This window comes from Anoplophora glabripennis, unplaced genomic scaffold (assembly GCF_000390285.2).
Source record: "Anoplophora glabripennis isolate ALB-LARVAE unplaced genomic scaffold, Agla_2.0 scaffold2397, whole genome shotgun sequence".
Lineage (NCBI taxonomy): Eukaryota > Metazoa > Arthropoda > Insecta > Coleoptera > Cerambycidae > Anoplophora > Anoplophora glabripennis.
This window is the reverse complement of record NW_019418470.1, coordinates 161-13,872: the sequence shown is the minus strand read 5'-3', so window position 1 is coordinate 13,872 and position 13,712 is coordinate 161. Positions and strand designations below refer to the sequence as shown.

Below are 13,712 nucleotides of genomic sequence, written 5' to 3'. Positions count from 1 at the left end.
ACAGTTGGCAAAAATAATAACTATCACTAATATCAGTTCAGAATACTAAATCGAAAGGCCCTCATAAAACCATGAACTGTCATTAGATGTCATTTGTCATACAACGTTCATAACCTAATAAGCAAACAACCCAGTCAAGTTTATCTACACTCGTAAATATGGCTGAAGAAACTAGAAAATCCCTGCAAGATTTGCTGACCAAAGTTAATGGCCTCTATTGTATACTCATCACAGACCGAGACGGCGTACCTCTACTTAAAGTGAGCTCCGATAAAGTCCCTGACCAGGCAACAAGACCTAATATTATTTCAACTTTTGGACTGGCAGTCGACCAAGGTAGTAAACTAGGATTAGGGAAAACCAGCACTCTTATCTGTTCTTACTCCCAATACCAAGTTATTCAGATGAATAGATTACCACTCATCGTCACGTTCATCACCAGCGATTCGTGTAACACCGGACACATATTTGAATTGGAAAAGCAACTGAATCCAATCATATCTGAACTAAATTTAGCTGTAGCAGAGTCTTAGTAAATTAAGCACATACTAATAATGTAGCTTTTATTAAACAGTATAAAATATATAATATTAAAATAATTATTGTCTAACTAGTATTACAGGGAAATTATTCGTTATTAAATGCTCATTTTCAAATACCACTACGATGTTCACCTCGAACTCTAAAACAGAATAACATCATTAAAAAAAAATACAATTACCTACAATTTAATTTAATCTACTGTAATTTTCCTCAAGTATAATTATGATTTTTAAATTGTTAAATGAATAGTAATATTTTATTGTTAAATATAAGCACCAATTTTTTGTAATACATTTTTTATGGTCTACAAATTATAACTTTGATTTATTTATATAATAAACAACTAACACAGGATATTACTTAAAAAAAATACCAACCTATTTTAAAATTATTTGTAATTAAAGTAGGGCAAGTGAAGAGCCTTGGAAAAATCATATAAATTGGTATCGGAATATTTTTTGGAACATCTCCATCCCCTATCTGAATGTTCTGTATCTCGGTTGCTACAAAATTACTGAGTATGGTTATGTACAATGCATTTATAACAAATACCTTCTCGTGCATATCCTTCGGCGCATCCACACGTTTCAACCCTTACAAGCTGCAGCTCTATGGACCGTACTGGTACAGCACAACGAACTAGAATCAACTTTCCCTTAAACGGTTTTGTAATATTACAATACACAGTATCCAATTCCCCCTTTAAAAGAAATTCTGGAGCTCCTAAAAAATCAAATTAGTTACAATGTTTAGTGTACATGTTCTTAAGATGGTCCGTAAGTACCTGAAGCACCAGAAGCTAACTTTGCTGGGGTCAGTTCAAAATGTACTGGAGTTTGACTCTTTTTTAATAAAATTTCCGGACTGGGATTGTAACCTGGTCTATATTGGACAAGAAACTGTTGACATTTCTGTAAGTCCTTTGAAAGAAATGATCGTTTAATATCACATCTTAAACCGTAACTTATGTTGACATAGACCCCATGATATGTTTCATACAATACCCGATTTGATTTCGGTTTCAGTGGGATTTCAAAAGGGATCTCTGTTACTCCTGATGGCAGTCTATCAGATCCTTTGACTTCACATGTGGTATTAATTAACTGAATCGGCTGGAGAACAAAATATTTATGTAGTTCATACTTTACATCGACAAAATTTTTACCTTGACGGAATTATAAAATGCTTCTATTATTCCCACATTTTTTGAGCTTACTTGTAAATTCACTATACCTTCCATTGTTAACGTTATTCCTTCATGTTTAAAGTCAGAATTCGAGGATATGGAGATAACACCAGATACATTTTCCTAAAAATTGCACGTCATTAATATATTACAGTTTCTTTAGATGACTGGTAGTACATTTTCATGGTATATTTTATCCGCCCGTTTTAATTTAATATCTAAACTTATTGACATTCTGTAAGGTACAGTATAAACTTTCTAACCATAACCTATATGACATTTCACGTTTGACAAGCAAAAAACAAAATAAACAACTGATTAACAACACGTTGATCTACTGGTCAAGCGAACTAATTGTAATACAATTTAATAATTAAAAAAAAGGTTATTTGTAATTAAGATATGTTGATAAATATAATAAGGCAAATATTTTTGCTGTAGCATTTCTAAAACTATTGAATTTCTATATATCGCAGGTAGAATTTTTCACAGGCAGATCCTAATCACGATACACACACTATAGTAGATCAAACGTATCAGATGTCCTGTCTATAATTTTATTTGTAAATATAAGGAAAGTAACGATATTATTAGTTATAGTTATGAATAAAAAGATTAGTTTTGGGAAAATAAGTTCTAATTTCGGACAAAATGCCGAAAAAATCGAGCCCACAGGAACGATAGGAGTGTTTGGTCCACCAAAAGCCATAGAAGCTGTTGAAGATGATACAGAAGCACAAGAGATGAAACAGGTCATGGGTATATCATCATTTGGTAAGAAAGCAAAAACCTTCGACATAAAAGAGATGATAGCACAAGTAAAAGCCACAGCTAAAGAAGTTACTAAAAAACCGGAAGAAGATGATTTCCAAGAAAGTGAAGACGACGATGATGAAGACGATTTCATTGGACCTCCTATCCCTAAAGATTTAATTCCCGATGATGAGAGTAATACTGTTAAGAAGAAAGTGAAGGAAAGCGATAGTGACAGTGAGGCCAGTGAAGAAGACACCATTGATGAATTATTTATACCTTGTTCTCATGAAGCCCAGATGACACACGGTTCCAAAGCGGTTACAGCAATCAGTGTGGATCCTAGTGGTGCTCGTCTTGCATCAGGTATAAATAAACTTTGTTTTATTATTCAGAAATTGAAATTAAGTGTTTTGAATTTCAGGTTCGGTAGATTACGATGTCAGTTTCTGGGATTTTGCCGGTATGGACTCAAATATGCGAAGTTTTCGGACGTTGCAACCAGCAGATAATCATCCTATTCGAGGGCTCCACTATTCCAGCACTGGAGATTTACTATTAGTAATATCGGGAGCAAGCCAAGCGAAGGTTATAGATAGGGACGGTTTTGAAAAATTGGAAACCGTCAAAGGGGATATGTACATTACCGATCAGGCGAGAACTAAAGGCCATACAGCAGGTTTACTAGCAGGATGTTGGAATCCTGTGATAAAAGAAGAATTCTTAACAACCAGCGCCGACGGGACGGTAAGAACCTGGGATTTTTACGAAGGAGGTAAAAATCACAAGCAAATTATTAAATGCAGGGCACAGAACGGTTTGAAGGTATCGCCCAGTTGCGTTAACTATAACAGGGAAGGAAAAGTAATTTCTTGTGGTTGTGCAGACGGATCGCTGCAGTTGTGGGATTTTAGAAAGAGTTCGGTGGCCCCTGCCATGCAAATCCGAAAGGCTCATCAACCTGGAGAAGTGACAAGCATATGTTTTTCTCACGTGGGTCACAATTTGCTCACAAGGAGCTGCGACGAAACGATGAAACTGTGGGATATAAGAAATTTCAAACAATCTGTAAACGAAGTAACTGATCTCTTTACTAGATACGACACCACGGATGCCATTTTCAGCCCTAATGATGCTGTCGTGGCTACCGGAGTTTCCCTTAAAAAAGGTTAGTTACTTGAACTATTATCAAATTTATAGTAGAAGCTTCATTACATTGTATTATCTTTCAGGTGAGAAAATGGGAATTGTGCTTTTTTACGACACGGCAAACTTCAAACTTATCCGGAAGATGCAGGTCGCCCAGTCCCACACGATCAAGCTATTTTGGCATACAAAATTGAACCAGATCTTCGTCGGTACGGGAAACGGCCTGATCAAGTGCTACTATGACGAGAAACGTAGCCTGAGAGGTGCTACGTTGTGCGCCGTGAAGGTGCACAGGAAAGCCCAACATTCCGAAGTAGTCAGCATGCAGCAGGTCATTACCCCGCACGCCTTACCTCTGTTCAGGCAGGAGAGGCGGAAGACGAGCCGGAAACAGATGGAGAAGGATAGGTTGGACCCCGTAAAATCGCACAGGCCGGATCTACCAATTACCTCGGGGCAAGGAGGTAGAGTCGCTTCAAGCGGGGGCACTCTCAGCAGTTACGTCATTAGGAACTTGGGCTTGAGTAAGAGAGTGGACGACGATCAGGATCCGAGGGAGGCCATCCTCAAATACGCAAAGGAAGCGGAAGAGAACCCTTATTGGATCACTCCGGCTTACAGCAAAACGCAGCCGCAGGCGTGTACGAGCAAATTAAATGAAAACGACGAACCGGAAGCGAAAAAAACCAAAACAGAGTGATACTTTTAATAAACGTGCAAATAGTCTGTCTGAATTCGTTTTATTGAACCAAATAAAGTTGAAGAATAAATAATTGGGTTTTATAGACATTGGGGAAATTTAAAATTTGCAGGGCGTTAGTTTTCACCGATTAGAGTACAAATTGTTTGCTATTTTTAATGTGAACGCTCTCGGGGCTGGAGACGAGAAAAGTTGGACATTTTTAACACCCAAAACAAGGTAAGAACACTTTATTATTTTTTAATAGAATAAAAATATGTTTTATATACAGGGCGTAACTTTGAATGGGGGCCATATTTTTTTGGAGGCTACTTTTGACCTGTAGAAACACGAATCATAAGTTTATTTTCACAAATTCCGTTGTTAAAACTTAATTTTTTTTTTGTAATTATATGCTGCAATTGGGCGGTAGTTTAACTGAACAGTGGAGGCTAACCTTCATAAGAGGATTGGGTTCTGCTTAAATTTAAACTGTGCTCAGTTTAATTTGGTTAGTTTCATTTACTTTTCATTAATTTAATATGTCTAGCACCGATGGGCTTCAGCGGCTGAATAAGAAAACAAGGGTAGAAAAATACCGTGTTTTGTTTAGAATCTTAAAACTTTTTAATAGTAACTTTCCTAAATGCGTTATAGTTATACAACGAACTGTTATAGTTCACCTAAACTTGGTCAGTGTCATATGTCAGTGACATTGAGATTCATTAATTAAATACGGACACTGCAGAAACTTGAAACAATATTAAAAAATAATTTCATTTACAAATAGTAACGTATCGTTTAAGAAATGTTATTTTTTAAAAATAAAATGTTTTTTTAATGTTCATTGACATTGATGAAAAAAAAATATGGTGACTATAAAATAACCCCGACTTATTAAAATTATTTTCCATTACAGTACTGTAACAGTTGATATAAAAAGGTAACAACTGGCAACACTGATGCTGATATCACTTACCAGGCTAATTCCGTGTTTCCCAGAACAATAATTACAGTGTCATTTAAAAAACTAATTATAACTCAATTATTTGATAAGAAAAGAGAATTTCAGATTGGTATAAAAAGTTAATAGAAAACCAAACTGCTTTTATTACATCAAATCTTCCACCCTGTATAAATCCGTGCTAAATTTCCCACAAAAAGTCAACAATTCATAAACTTATGAAACACAAACAATAGTCGACCCTCTTGAATTAAAGTAGGGTCTACATATAAAGATTGTATATATATCCTCTTAAATATATTTTTAAAATACACAAAGAATTCTAACAGATATAAGAAATATATTCATTTTGCAATAAATAAAATTTTACATTTTTATTTAGTACCGTACAGGAATGAATCAAGTATCCTAATAAAAACCGCGAGTTGCGGCCACATTTAAAACCTCTTTCATTCACTGTACACCCACCAGTCCTTCTCGTACCCCTCGTGTACGTGATCTAACAATGCCATCCTCCTCCCGTCACAGTAACGGTATTTGTCCTGCACCTTTTGTTTAATATCTATGAGGTTCTCCTGGGTGATGTCCCGCTCCAGGTATTCGCTCAGGAGTTCCGTCGCCCTCTCCAAATCCTTTTGGTTATCTTCGAATATCACAGACTGGTTATTTTTTTTTAAATAATACGCAAACACATACGTGTACATCAGCGTTTGGCGGCACTGGCACAATATGTCCACTGCCTTCTTCAAAAACTGTACTTCGATCCAGCTCATATTGTGCTGCTGCATTTCCTCCATTTTATCCTTGACAGACGCATACAGCTTGTGTTCGAATTTCAAGGACTGCATGTGGTTCATGTAGCGGTTACAGTAGAAAAGGTATCGTTGCAGGGCCGCCCTCGATTTTTCCTGGGCGTCCCTCGCCGCTTTGGCTTCGTCCTCGTCGTATCTGTTACAGTTGTACCACGAACTGCCGTGTGGCTCCCATGGACCCAAACAGACCCAGCAGAAGTCAGCCTTGCAGTTCTGGTTCTTGCAAACCATGTGATTACATCCGCCGTCCTTCTCTATGGTGGCATTGCATTTGGGACACTCTTTCGTATTGGCTGCTATCCAGTTCGACGTTTCCGAGTCGTCGTCGCACTTTTTCTGCCATTTCTTAAGGAGGGCGCACTTGACGGGATCATGCCAATTCTCGCCGCAGGCAAAACAGAATACATGGCTGCAACGGCACGCTACCGGTTTGGGTTCCACGTAGGAAACCTGAAAATCCAAAAATCAATCAATCAAACAAATTTCAAAGTATCCATGAATACATACTTTTATAGCGTAACTACAGTCCGGACTAGGGCACCACCTCAGCAGCCGGTTGCACTCAACAAAACTATTGGTGATGAGGTGTTGATATTTTAGCTTGACCCTGGGATCTTTTAACAAACGCATAGCAGTCTGATCGTCCACGAGGATGGGACAATTGTGGGCAGCACATGCTATTGTCTGCCCGACCCCCTCTTCCATAACCTTCGTCGTCAGGTATTCATTCCAGCACTGATAGCAAAACCTATGACCGCATTCCAAGCCAGTCATTTGTGCCGGTGGGAAAACCATGAAGCAAATGTCGCACTCTTCGGTACCCAACACTTTCAGAGATAACTTTGGCTTAACTACATTAACTTTCTTAAAGGGGTTAATAACGTGTGCTTCTCGGAATAACTCATCTTGGTTTCCATCGAAAAATTTCTCCATTAATTTCTCCTTGTCCCAGTTGAAATAGTTTAGCAATATCCTAGTTGTAGTAGAGGGTATTTGAACGACCGTATTAACTTCTTTAATACAGTCGATCATGTGCTGAACTATATCATCGGTAGATAGTACTTCATATTGATATTCTTCATCGTAACACTGGAGTTCTCTGTGGCTATTGTCCACTTCTATGGCGAAATCAACATCGTCGCCGCTAGTCTCGTTACCAGAATCGTCGTAAAGGGTATCATCGTCGACGTTCATTGTCTTATATCAATCCAACATTTAAATGTTGCCCTGCAAGTAAGCGAGATATTTCAGAACTATGACACTGTCTGATTTAGACAAATTATATTAAACGCCAAATTGTTTTGTTTTCATTTCCACCACTCACATCTCACATGTTTGCAAAAAATCAGCTGTCACTTTTCATGACACATACAGGCGCGTTCGTTTCAACTACTCACATTAATCGTAACATCGAATGTGAAAGTAACGAAAAAGGGTCAGTAAAATGTATACTAGCACAAATTATAAAACCTCCGAATATGTCATAAATATTGAATAAACTATTAATTTTTGTTATAATCGTTAAAAAACATTCAGGTTATGATTACAAACTTTTCATTAATAATTAAACTTTAATTAATTCTTTCATCTATGTTAAAATATCCTGTTTTGTAATTGACAATATTGACATGACTTTTTCAATTTGCTCTGAAATTTTGAAGTTTAATAGAAAATTATAGTATACACCACAAAGTATTACACCAGATTTTTTTATTTACTCGGAACCTTTTTGTGATTTCTACACGTACCCTTTTTCCATCTAAACTATAACCAACCAATCACAAGAAGAATATCTACCGCCAAAATCCTATCAAAACCAAAATAATATCGAAACTAGTGATGGGCATAATCGACCAATTTTGATAATCGAGTTATCGGTAATCGAGTACTTCTATTAATCGAGTGATCACTCGAGATACGAGATATTGGTCGTTTTCATCCCAGCGCGACGCACAAATATGTTTGTATTAGTCATATATTACTTATAAGCGTAGCTAAAAAAAAAAAAAAAGCTCACGCTCTTCAAAACCTAACCACTTTTTCGTTTTATTCTAAAAAAAAGGTTACGCAATCAGTGACTATTTGCAGTATGCACTAACATTTTGGGTGCAACCGTAGGGTAAAAATCACTCGAGTGGTGGGAGTAAACATCTCGAGATATCTCTAGTGATCTCAATAATCGAGTACCACTCGATTTTTCACTCGAAATCTCCCATCACTAATCGAAACGTCAAACATAACCTAACACCTAATGTAAATTGCGAACATTTTGATAGGAAAAATAAAAGATAAATTATGTCCTATATTTTCAACTGTGATAAAAATAAATCTGGAAATGATTTTGCTCATTTTCGAAAAATATTTACACCAAAATACAAAGAACCGGAAGATGTTTCTGTAATATATATTGGAAAACATATTTACCACAGACATGTTATAATAGAAGAAATTGATGTAGTTATAAGAATTGTGCAAACAGAATGGTACCAATTACAAAGTGTGATTTTATATGAGAATATTTTATCATTTTCGGAATTAATTTATTCTAGAGAAGTATTGAATGGCACATTTCTTGCTATTTCAGAATCGCTTCAGCTATGCAACTGCTCCCAACAAAAATCGAGGTATATAGAAAGCGTTAAGAAAGCATTAGATAATTTCACAGGCTGTGTGGTGCCAATAACAAAATTTCCAGATGAAATGTTAGCAAAAATATCCACCTCAGCTACCAACGATGCAAAATGTCCCATATATCAGTATTTCCATTCATTTCTAGATGTGCAGTATCATCTACTTGTCCTCTATTATGTGTGTGGTGCACCCGAAGATAAACTTGAAAACAGGATAACGTCGGTAATGAAAGATATAATAACAGTAATTAAGAAGAATTATAGAAGGCAAAGTATACAAAATCGACAACCTTTTTTATGTAGTTGCATAAAAGAGAGTTGGTTGGTATTGCAAGTCTTTACTGAAAAAATTGGTAGTGATAAAAATTGGTTTTGGAAGATATTCAACAGTGTGTTGGAAAATGAGGATTCTATATTTACATTGTGGTTGCTGAAATATATATCTAGTTTACAGTTAGATAACACTGTGTGCTTAGATGAAGATAAAAGAAATGATAGAGTCGTGCCTAATTACAGTCTATTGGAAAGTAAACTGAAAATTATACTGTCAAGTGCAGGATCAGATACCTTTCTGGAATGTTTTAGAATTATCGAACCACTTCTTTGTGACCTTTGGTTGACTAAAGGCAGAATCGAAGTTTTTCAAATTATATGGGACCACTACAGCAAACGCTTGAATATCTCTAAAAAGAAACCAACACAAAAGGCTTTGCAGTTGAACGAAATAATAGACTCCTTACTCTCCTCACCGAAAGAATGCAATGACGATTTCGAGATATTTGTAGGGATGCTCATCTTACATTTAAGAGCACATCCCACACACTGGGGCAAAATAAAGGGACGTATTTATTCCCAGTTAGGTCCGAACAAAGTTAAGGATCTTAACGAAACTGGTGTTACGCATGTCATGGTTATTTTCCTGTCTTTAGCTAGCGTTAACTTCAACGAGCTGTCCAAAAAAATAATTTCAGTTTTGGAGAATTTACCTATGGAAAAACGCAATACGCATCATGTTTGGAATATTTACGCGATATTTGTAAGTATATAATGCAACTGCTTCAACAAGAATGTGACCGAGTTTAATGAGAGAGCATCGGGGTCAAAATATTGCTATTGAGTCAAGCTTGTCTTAGTAAAGCTTTGTGCGTACAAATTTTGACAGAATTCTATTGTAGATTGAAAAGGGGTTTATATTTCGATCCGAAGAATCTCTGATTAAGTTGTGTCCCATTTTTAACAAAACATCTCGTATAAATCAGAAATCTATTTTTAGATGATCAGACATGTACTAGAGGGTCGTGACCTTGAAGGAGCTGCCCCCTTCATGCTACAACTGCTGCGCGATGCTGTGAACGATCAAAAAACGTTGCGCCTTGTTAGAGATTTTATAGAAAACTTTGGGCACATAATAAATCATAGTACAAATTACCAGTTACATCAGTGGCTACTGATAGACACTTGGCTACCAAATTATATGGCTATATGTTACCACTCTGACCTAAAAGCAGCCCTTGACGTATTGCTCTGTACTTTAGACAAAGTCAGCAATCCAGATTCGTGGTCCTCGTGGGAACCCGCATTTAGAGATTACGTCTATCCCAGTATGAGGCAGATAAGTACCCCGTCGGCTCCGGATACGGTGGGAAAAATTGCAGGAAAACTATGCCTCCTAATGCCTAATATAACGAACGAAGCCTTTAATTTTTTTAATAGTGAAACGATACCTCCCAGAATCTCTTGTCAGTTCCTCGACAAAGTCTTAGCTGACTTTCCCAACAGTTTTATTCTGACGCCATCTCAAGAGCTCGTGGTACTGCAATCGTGGATGAAGATCTGTCTATTAACCACCGATTTATATGAAAATTTAACTTTAAACGTTTTGAAGTTGGATTGCTTCCCTGCAACACTGAAAACGCATATCGGCACGTCTCAGGACCCCGTCTATGCCTTCATCGAATACCTCGGTAGCGACATTAAACAACATCTCCACTCGAATAGCATGATTAAACTTTGCGAGACTTGTTTTGGGCAAATCGACAAGTGGCTTGGGCAGTACCTGACGCAACCCGACGATGAAACTTTGGTCTTTCGCGTGTATACTTGTATATCCTTAGCGTTTCTACATTGTGGACCCTTGCTGTATGATCGTAACAAAAGCACGTCTCCTTTGACCAAGTTAGTGCAAGTTCTCTTGTTACCAACGGACTTTCTGATAGGGAAGAGGGTCCCGCATAATTTCGTCTTGAACGCGGTGAAGAAAACATGGCATATTTTCTTCGAAGCAATTGTGAAATTGAACAGCGACATAGACACGTTTCTAGAGAGAACGCTCCGGGATATGGTTCTGAAATATATGCAGTACTTCTCTACGGCTGACTCGCCAATAATCAGGTGCTTGGAGAATACCTCAACAGCTCCGATACTCCTGGATAAAATATCTAATTCTTATTTCAGACATCCCGTGAAAGAGTCGGATGCAAACACTTTAAAAGTCTTAAAGATCCTTAGCGATTTCGTTCAAAGTACCACGTCTTTGCCGCTGATGAGACTGATTATAAATAAGTGCCTTTATGGATTGTTCGAAATCGTTATTTTTCACGCGCAAAGGAATGTAGCGCTGAGCCTGATCAAGGTGCTGACTTGTTCTCCCCTGTATCCCCAAGTGAGGGAGGATTTCGGAAAGTCAATTATCACCGTTACAGAGAAACATCTAGCGTTCAACACGATCAACTATTTTCAGTTGATGTACGTCCTGGCGAAGTTTATTCCAGCTGATGTGAAGAATTTGCTGGGAAATATAAAGCAAAACGTTTCCAATGTGGAGAGAATGAGGGGCGTCGGTTTCGATAAGAACCTGAGAACACATTTCGAAAAGTTGGAGGCTGCAGTGGAAATCCCCAAGTGATTTATTTTTAAAATATATTTTTAATTAAATATAAATGAAAAATTAGAAATACACAAAAAAGCTTTATTTAATTTACGAAAAATAACACATCGATATAACTAAAACTTAAATTTATTAAACAGGTTTATAGTCCAACTTGCTCTCCAGTTTCTTGTTATCTGCAACCTTTCTAACGGCCTTCATAAAATCTTCCTGTATAACGTACTCCCTCTCAGATCGTATCGCGAACAGTCCAGCTTCTGTGCAGACATTCCTAGAAACCATATTTTTTAAATAAAATCCGTTTCAACGGAACTTTGTTATCGTTTACCTCAAATCTGCTCCGTTGAAAGTGTCGGAAAGTTTCACGATGGCCTCGTAATCGATTTCACCGTGCTTAGCGATCGGCAAAGCGTGGATTTTAAGAATTTCAAGTCTGGCCTGCTCATTAGGAAGTGGAATTTCGATCTTACGATCCAAACGGCCCGGACGGAGGAGGGCGGGGTCCAGGGTGTCTGGCCTGTTTGTAGCCATTATCATTTTGACCTGTAAAAGTATTTTCGTTCAATATTGGAGTTCAAAAACTGTAAAATTCTTTATGACCTGTCCTAAAGAATCGAAACCGTCCATCTGATTCAGCAGTTCCATCAACGTACGCTGGATTTCTCTGTCAGCGGAAGTGCCCTCGGAAAATCGACGACCACCTGACAACAATAGTTATACATAAAACCGTGTTATAAAAATATCACCAATATTTACCGATGGCATCAATTTCATCCATAAAAATGATGCAGGGCTGGTGGTCTTTGGCATAATTAAACATCTCTCTAATAAGCCTGGCCGATTCTCCTATATATTTGTCTACGATAGCACTGGAAACGACTTTCAGGAAGTTCGCGTCTAACTGAGAGGCTACGGCTCTTGCCAAAAGTGTTTTGCCTGTTCCCGGAGGTCCATACAGTAAACATCCTTAAGAAAATAAATTTAAGTCATACAGTGATTTGGCGATATTTCATAAAAGGAAGGTTATAAACTTGTAAATACCTTTGGGTGGCGTAATGCCAACACGCATGAACAACTCAGGATTAAGCAGAGGGAGTTCGATAACCTCTCTTAGTTCTCTGATCTGTTCCGATAAACCGCCGATAGCGGAATAAGTTACGTCTCCTGGATCTTCGTGACTCATATTATACACGAGAGGATCCACTTCCCTGGGCAAGTACCGCATGATAGTTAAAGTAGTCATGTCGAGAGCCACTCTTGTACCAGCCTTTAATTTAGATTTGTCCAACTGGCGGCGGCAGCCCACAACGTAACGAGGCCCATTTGTTGCTTTAACAATAACTGTAAATAGGAATATTTAATAATAAATTGAATTAAGCAGATGCTTAAAGAATCTTACACTTTTCTTCTGTTAGCTGTTTTAATACTTCTCCTACGATCTGACCCATGCTCTGCAAGGCTTTTAAATCATTTTCGGATTTATCATACTGTTTTGTCAGATCCTTTAGCTGTTCTCGCACTGAAAAAATAAAAACAAACATTTTCCTGTTTATAAAACAAAAAAGAACAACTTACTTTCTTTCAAACGCGATTCTACTTCCTTGTGTTCCAATAGTTTCTTTCGATATTCTTGAAGGCCCTTTTCTCTTTCAGAATCCATTTGAGTCATATTGTTCTTTATTTATTCAAAGTTATATCCACTTTTTAGACGAAATCACAATTCGTTACAAGCTGCAATGACTGGCACATTGACATCCACAATTGACAGTATTTTTGTGACAACTTCAAAATTCCGAAATGTCATTTTATAAAAAAGGGAGGGCCAACTTAAATTTATATACAGTGTCTGAATAATTATGTTTTTTGTTCGTGAATTATGAATATATTTAATTAACGCTACATCACCTCTATTAACTACATCTATCAAGCAATCATCTATTAATTTATGAAAGCAATTTCTCTAAGATTTAATAATTCCACTGTCCTCATAAACTACAACCCACTGAACATCGAAGATTATATTTACTTTTAATATAGTTAGTCAAGGTCACGTATCTAGTCTCCCTAGTCATGAGATTACAGAGATCGCCGACTCAGGATTCAGTTCCT

At 37.2% G+C, this 13,712-nt stretch overlaps 6 protein-coding genes across 6 annotated transcripts; 3 read left to right on the top strand and 3 right to left on the bottom strand.

Annotated features, from left to right (window-relative positions):
• Positions 1 to 100: 100 nt before the first annotated feature.
• On the top strand, positions 101 to 599 carry LOC108916785 (ragulator complex protein LAMTOR3-A). Its single transcript, XM_018723084.1, has one exon. The coding sequence runs from the start codon at positions 159 to 161 to the stop codon at positions 531 to 533; it is 375 nt and encodes a 124-aa protein (XP_018578600.1). The 5' UTR covers positions 101 to 158; the 3' UTR covers positions 534 to 599.
• Positions 550 to 2,020, bottom strand: LOC108916784 (Down syndrome critical region protein 3 homolog). Its single transcript, XM_018723083.1, has 6 exons — positions 1,907 to 2,020; positions 1,709 to 1,852; positions 1,328 to 1,655; positions 1,096 to 1,266; positions 921 to 1,046; positions 550 to 682 (listed from the first exon to the last, which is right to left on the bottom strand). Exons 1-6 carry the CDS (start codon positions 1,961 to 1,963, stop codon positions 600 to 602), a joined length of 909 nt encoding a protein of 302 aa, XP_018578599.1. The 5' UTR covers positions 1,964 to 2,020; the 3' UTR covers positions 550 to 599.
• A 245-nt stretch (positions 2,021 to 2,265) lies between these two features.
• On the top strand, positions 2,266 to 4,416 carry LOC108916786 (gastrulation defective protein 1 homolog). Its single transcript, XM_018723085.1, has 3 exons — positions 2,266 to 2,848; positions 2,907 to 3,650; positions 3,715 to 4,416. The coding sequence occupies exons 1-3, from the start codon at positions 2,332 to 2,334 to the stop codon at positions 4,329 to 4,331; spliced, it is 1,878 nt and encodes a 625-aa protein (XP_018578601.1). The 5' UTR covers positions 2,266 to 2,331; the 3' UTR covers positions 4,332 to 4,416.
• Positions 4,417 to 5,402: 986 nt separating this feature from the next.
• LOC108916787 (potential E3 ubiquitin-protein ligase ariadne-1) lies at positions 5,403 to 7,428 on the bottom strand. Its single transcript, XM_018723086.1, has 2 exons — positions 6,594 to 7,428; positions 5,403 to 6,536 (listed from the first exon to the last, which is right to left on the bottom strand). The coding sequence occupies exons 1-2, from the start codon at positions 7,278 to 7,280 to the stop codon at positions 5,724 to 5,726; spliced, it is 1,500 nt and encodes a 499-aa protein (XP_018578602.1). The 5' UTR covers positions 7,281 to 7,428; the 3' UTR covers positions 5,403 to 5,723.
• Positions 7,429 to 8,320: 892 nt separating this feature from the next.
• LOC108916788 (protein MMS22-like) lies at positions 8,321 to 11,698 on the top strand. The gene is made up of 2 exons (XM_018723087.1): positions 8,321 to 9,752; positions 9,990 to 11,698. Exons 1-2 carry the CDS (start codon positions 8,382 to 8,384, stop codon positions 11,619 to 11,621), a joined length of 3,003 nt encoding a protein of 1,000 aa, XP_018578603.1. The 5' UTR covers positions 8,321 to 8,381; the 3' UTR covers positions 11,622 to 11,698.
• Positions 11,671 to 13,436, bottom strand: LOC108916789 (26S proteasome regulatory subunit 10B). The gene is made up of 7 exons (XM_018723088.2): positions 13,179 to 13,436; positions 13,003 to 13,122; positions 12,645 to 12,944; positions 12,360 to 12,569; positions 12,204 to 12,304; positions 11,932 to 12,146; positions 11,671 to 11,874 (listed from the first exon to the last, which is right to left on the bottom strand). Exons 1-7 carry the CDS (start codon positions 13,270 to 13,272, stop codon positions 11,736 to 11,738), a joined length of 1,179 nt encoding a protein of 392 aa, XP_018578604.1. The 5' UTR covers positions 13,273 to 13,436; the 3' UTR covers positions 11,671 to 11,735.
• Positions 13,437 to 13,712: the final 276 nt, after the last annotated feature.

Excerpts from the sequence above, each read along its gene's own strand:
- LOC108916785 (XM_018723084.1), top strand. The coding sequence starts at position 159 with ATGGCTGAAGAAACTAGAAAATCCCTGCAAGATTTGCTGACCAAAGTT.
- LOC108916784 (XM_018723083.1), bottom strand. The coding sequence starts at position 1,963 with ATGTCAATAAGTTTAGATATTAAATTAAAACGGGCGGATAAAATATAC. Across the intron at positions 1,267-1,327 it reads GTTAGCTTCTGGTGCTTCAG|GAGCTCCAGAATTTCTTTTA; the intron begins GTACTTACGGAC and ends TTGATTTTTTAG. Across the intron at positions 683-920 it reads TACAAATAATTTTAAAATAG|AGTTCGAGGTGAACATCGTA; the intron begins GTTGGTATTTTT and ends ATTCTGTTTTAG.
- LOC108916786 (XM_018723085.1), top strand. The coding sequence starts at position 2,332 with ATGAATAAAAAGATTAGTTTTGGGAAAATAAGTTCTAATTTCGGACAA. Across the intron at positions 2,849-2,906 it reads TGGTGCTCGTCTTGCATCAG|GTTCGGTAGATTACGATGTC; the intron begins GTATAAATAAAC and ends TTTGAATTTCAG. Across the intron at positions 3,651-3,714 it reads CGGAGTTTCCCTTAAAAAAG|GTGAGAAAATGGGAATTGTG; the intron begins GTTAGTTACTTG and ends ATTATCTTTCAG.
- LOC108916787 (XM_018723086.1), bottom strand. The coding sequence starts at position 7,280 with ATGAACGTCGACGATGATACCCTTTACGACGATTCTGGTAACGAGACT. Across the intron at positions 6,537-6,593 it reads ACTGTAGTTACGCTATAAAA|GTTTCCTACGTGGAACCCAA; the intron begins GTATGTATTCAT and ends TTGGATTTTCAG.
- LOC108916788 (XM_018723087.1), top strand. The coding sequence starts at position 8,382 with ATGTCCTATATTTTCAACTGTGATAAAAATAAATCTGGAAATGATTTT. Across the intron at positions 9,753-9,989 it reads GGAATATTTACGCGATATTT|ATGATCAGACATGTACTAGA; the intron begins GTAAGTATATAA and ends ATCTATTTTTAG.
- LOC108916789 (XM_018723088.2), bottom strand. The coding sequence starts at position 13,272 with ATGACTCAAATGGATTCTGAAAGAGAAAAGGGCCTTCAAGAATATCGA. Across the intron at positions 12,945-13,002 it reads ACAGCTAACAGAAGAAAAGT|TTATTGTTAAAGCAACAAAT; the intron begins GTAAGATTCTTT and ends TCCTATTTACAG. Across the intron at positions 12,305-12,359 it reads GGATGAAATTGATGCCATCG|GTGGTCGTCGATTTTCCGAG; the intron begins GTAAATATTGGT and ends TATTGTTGTCAG.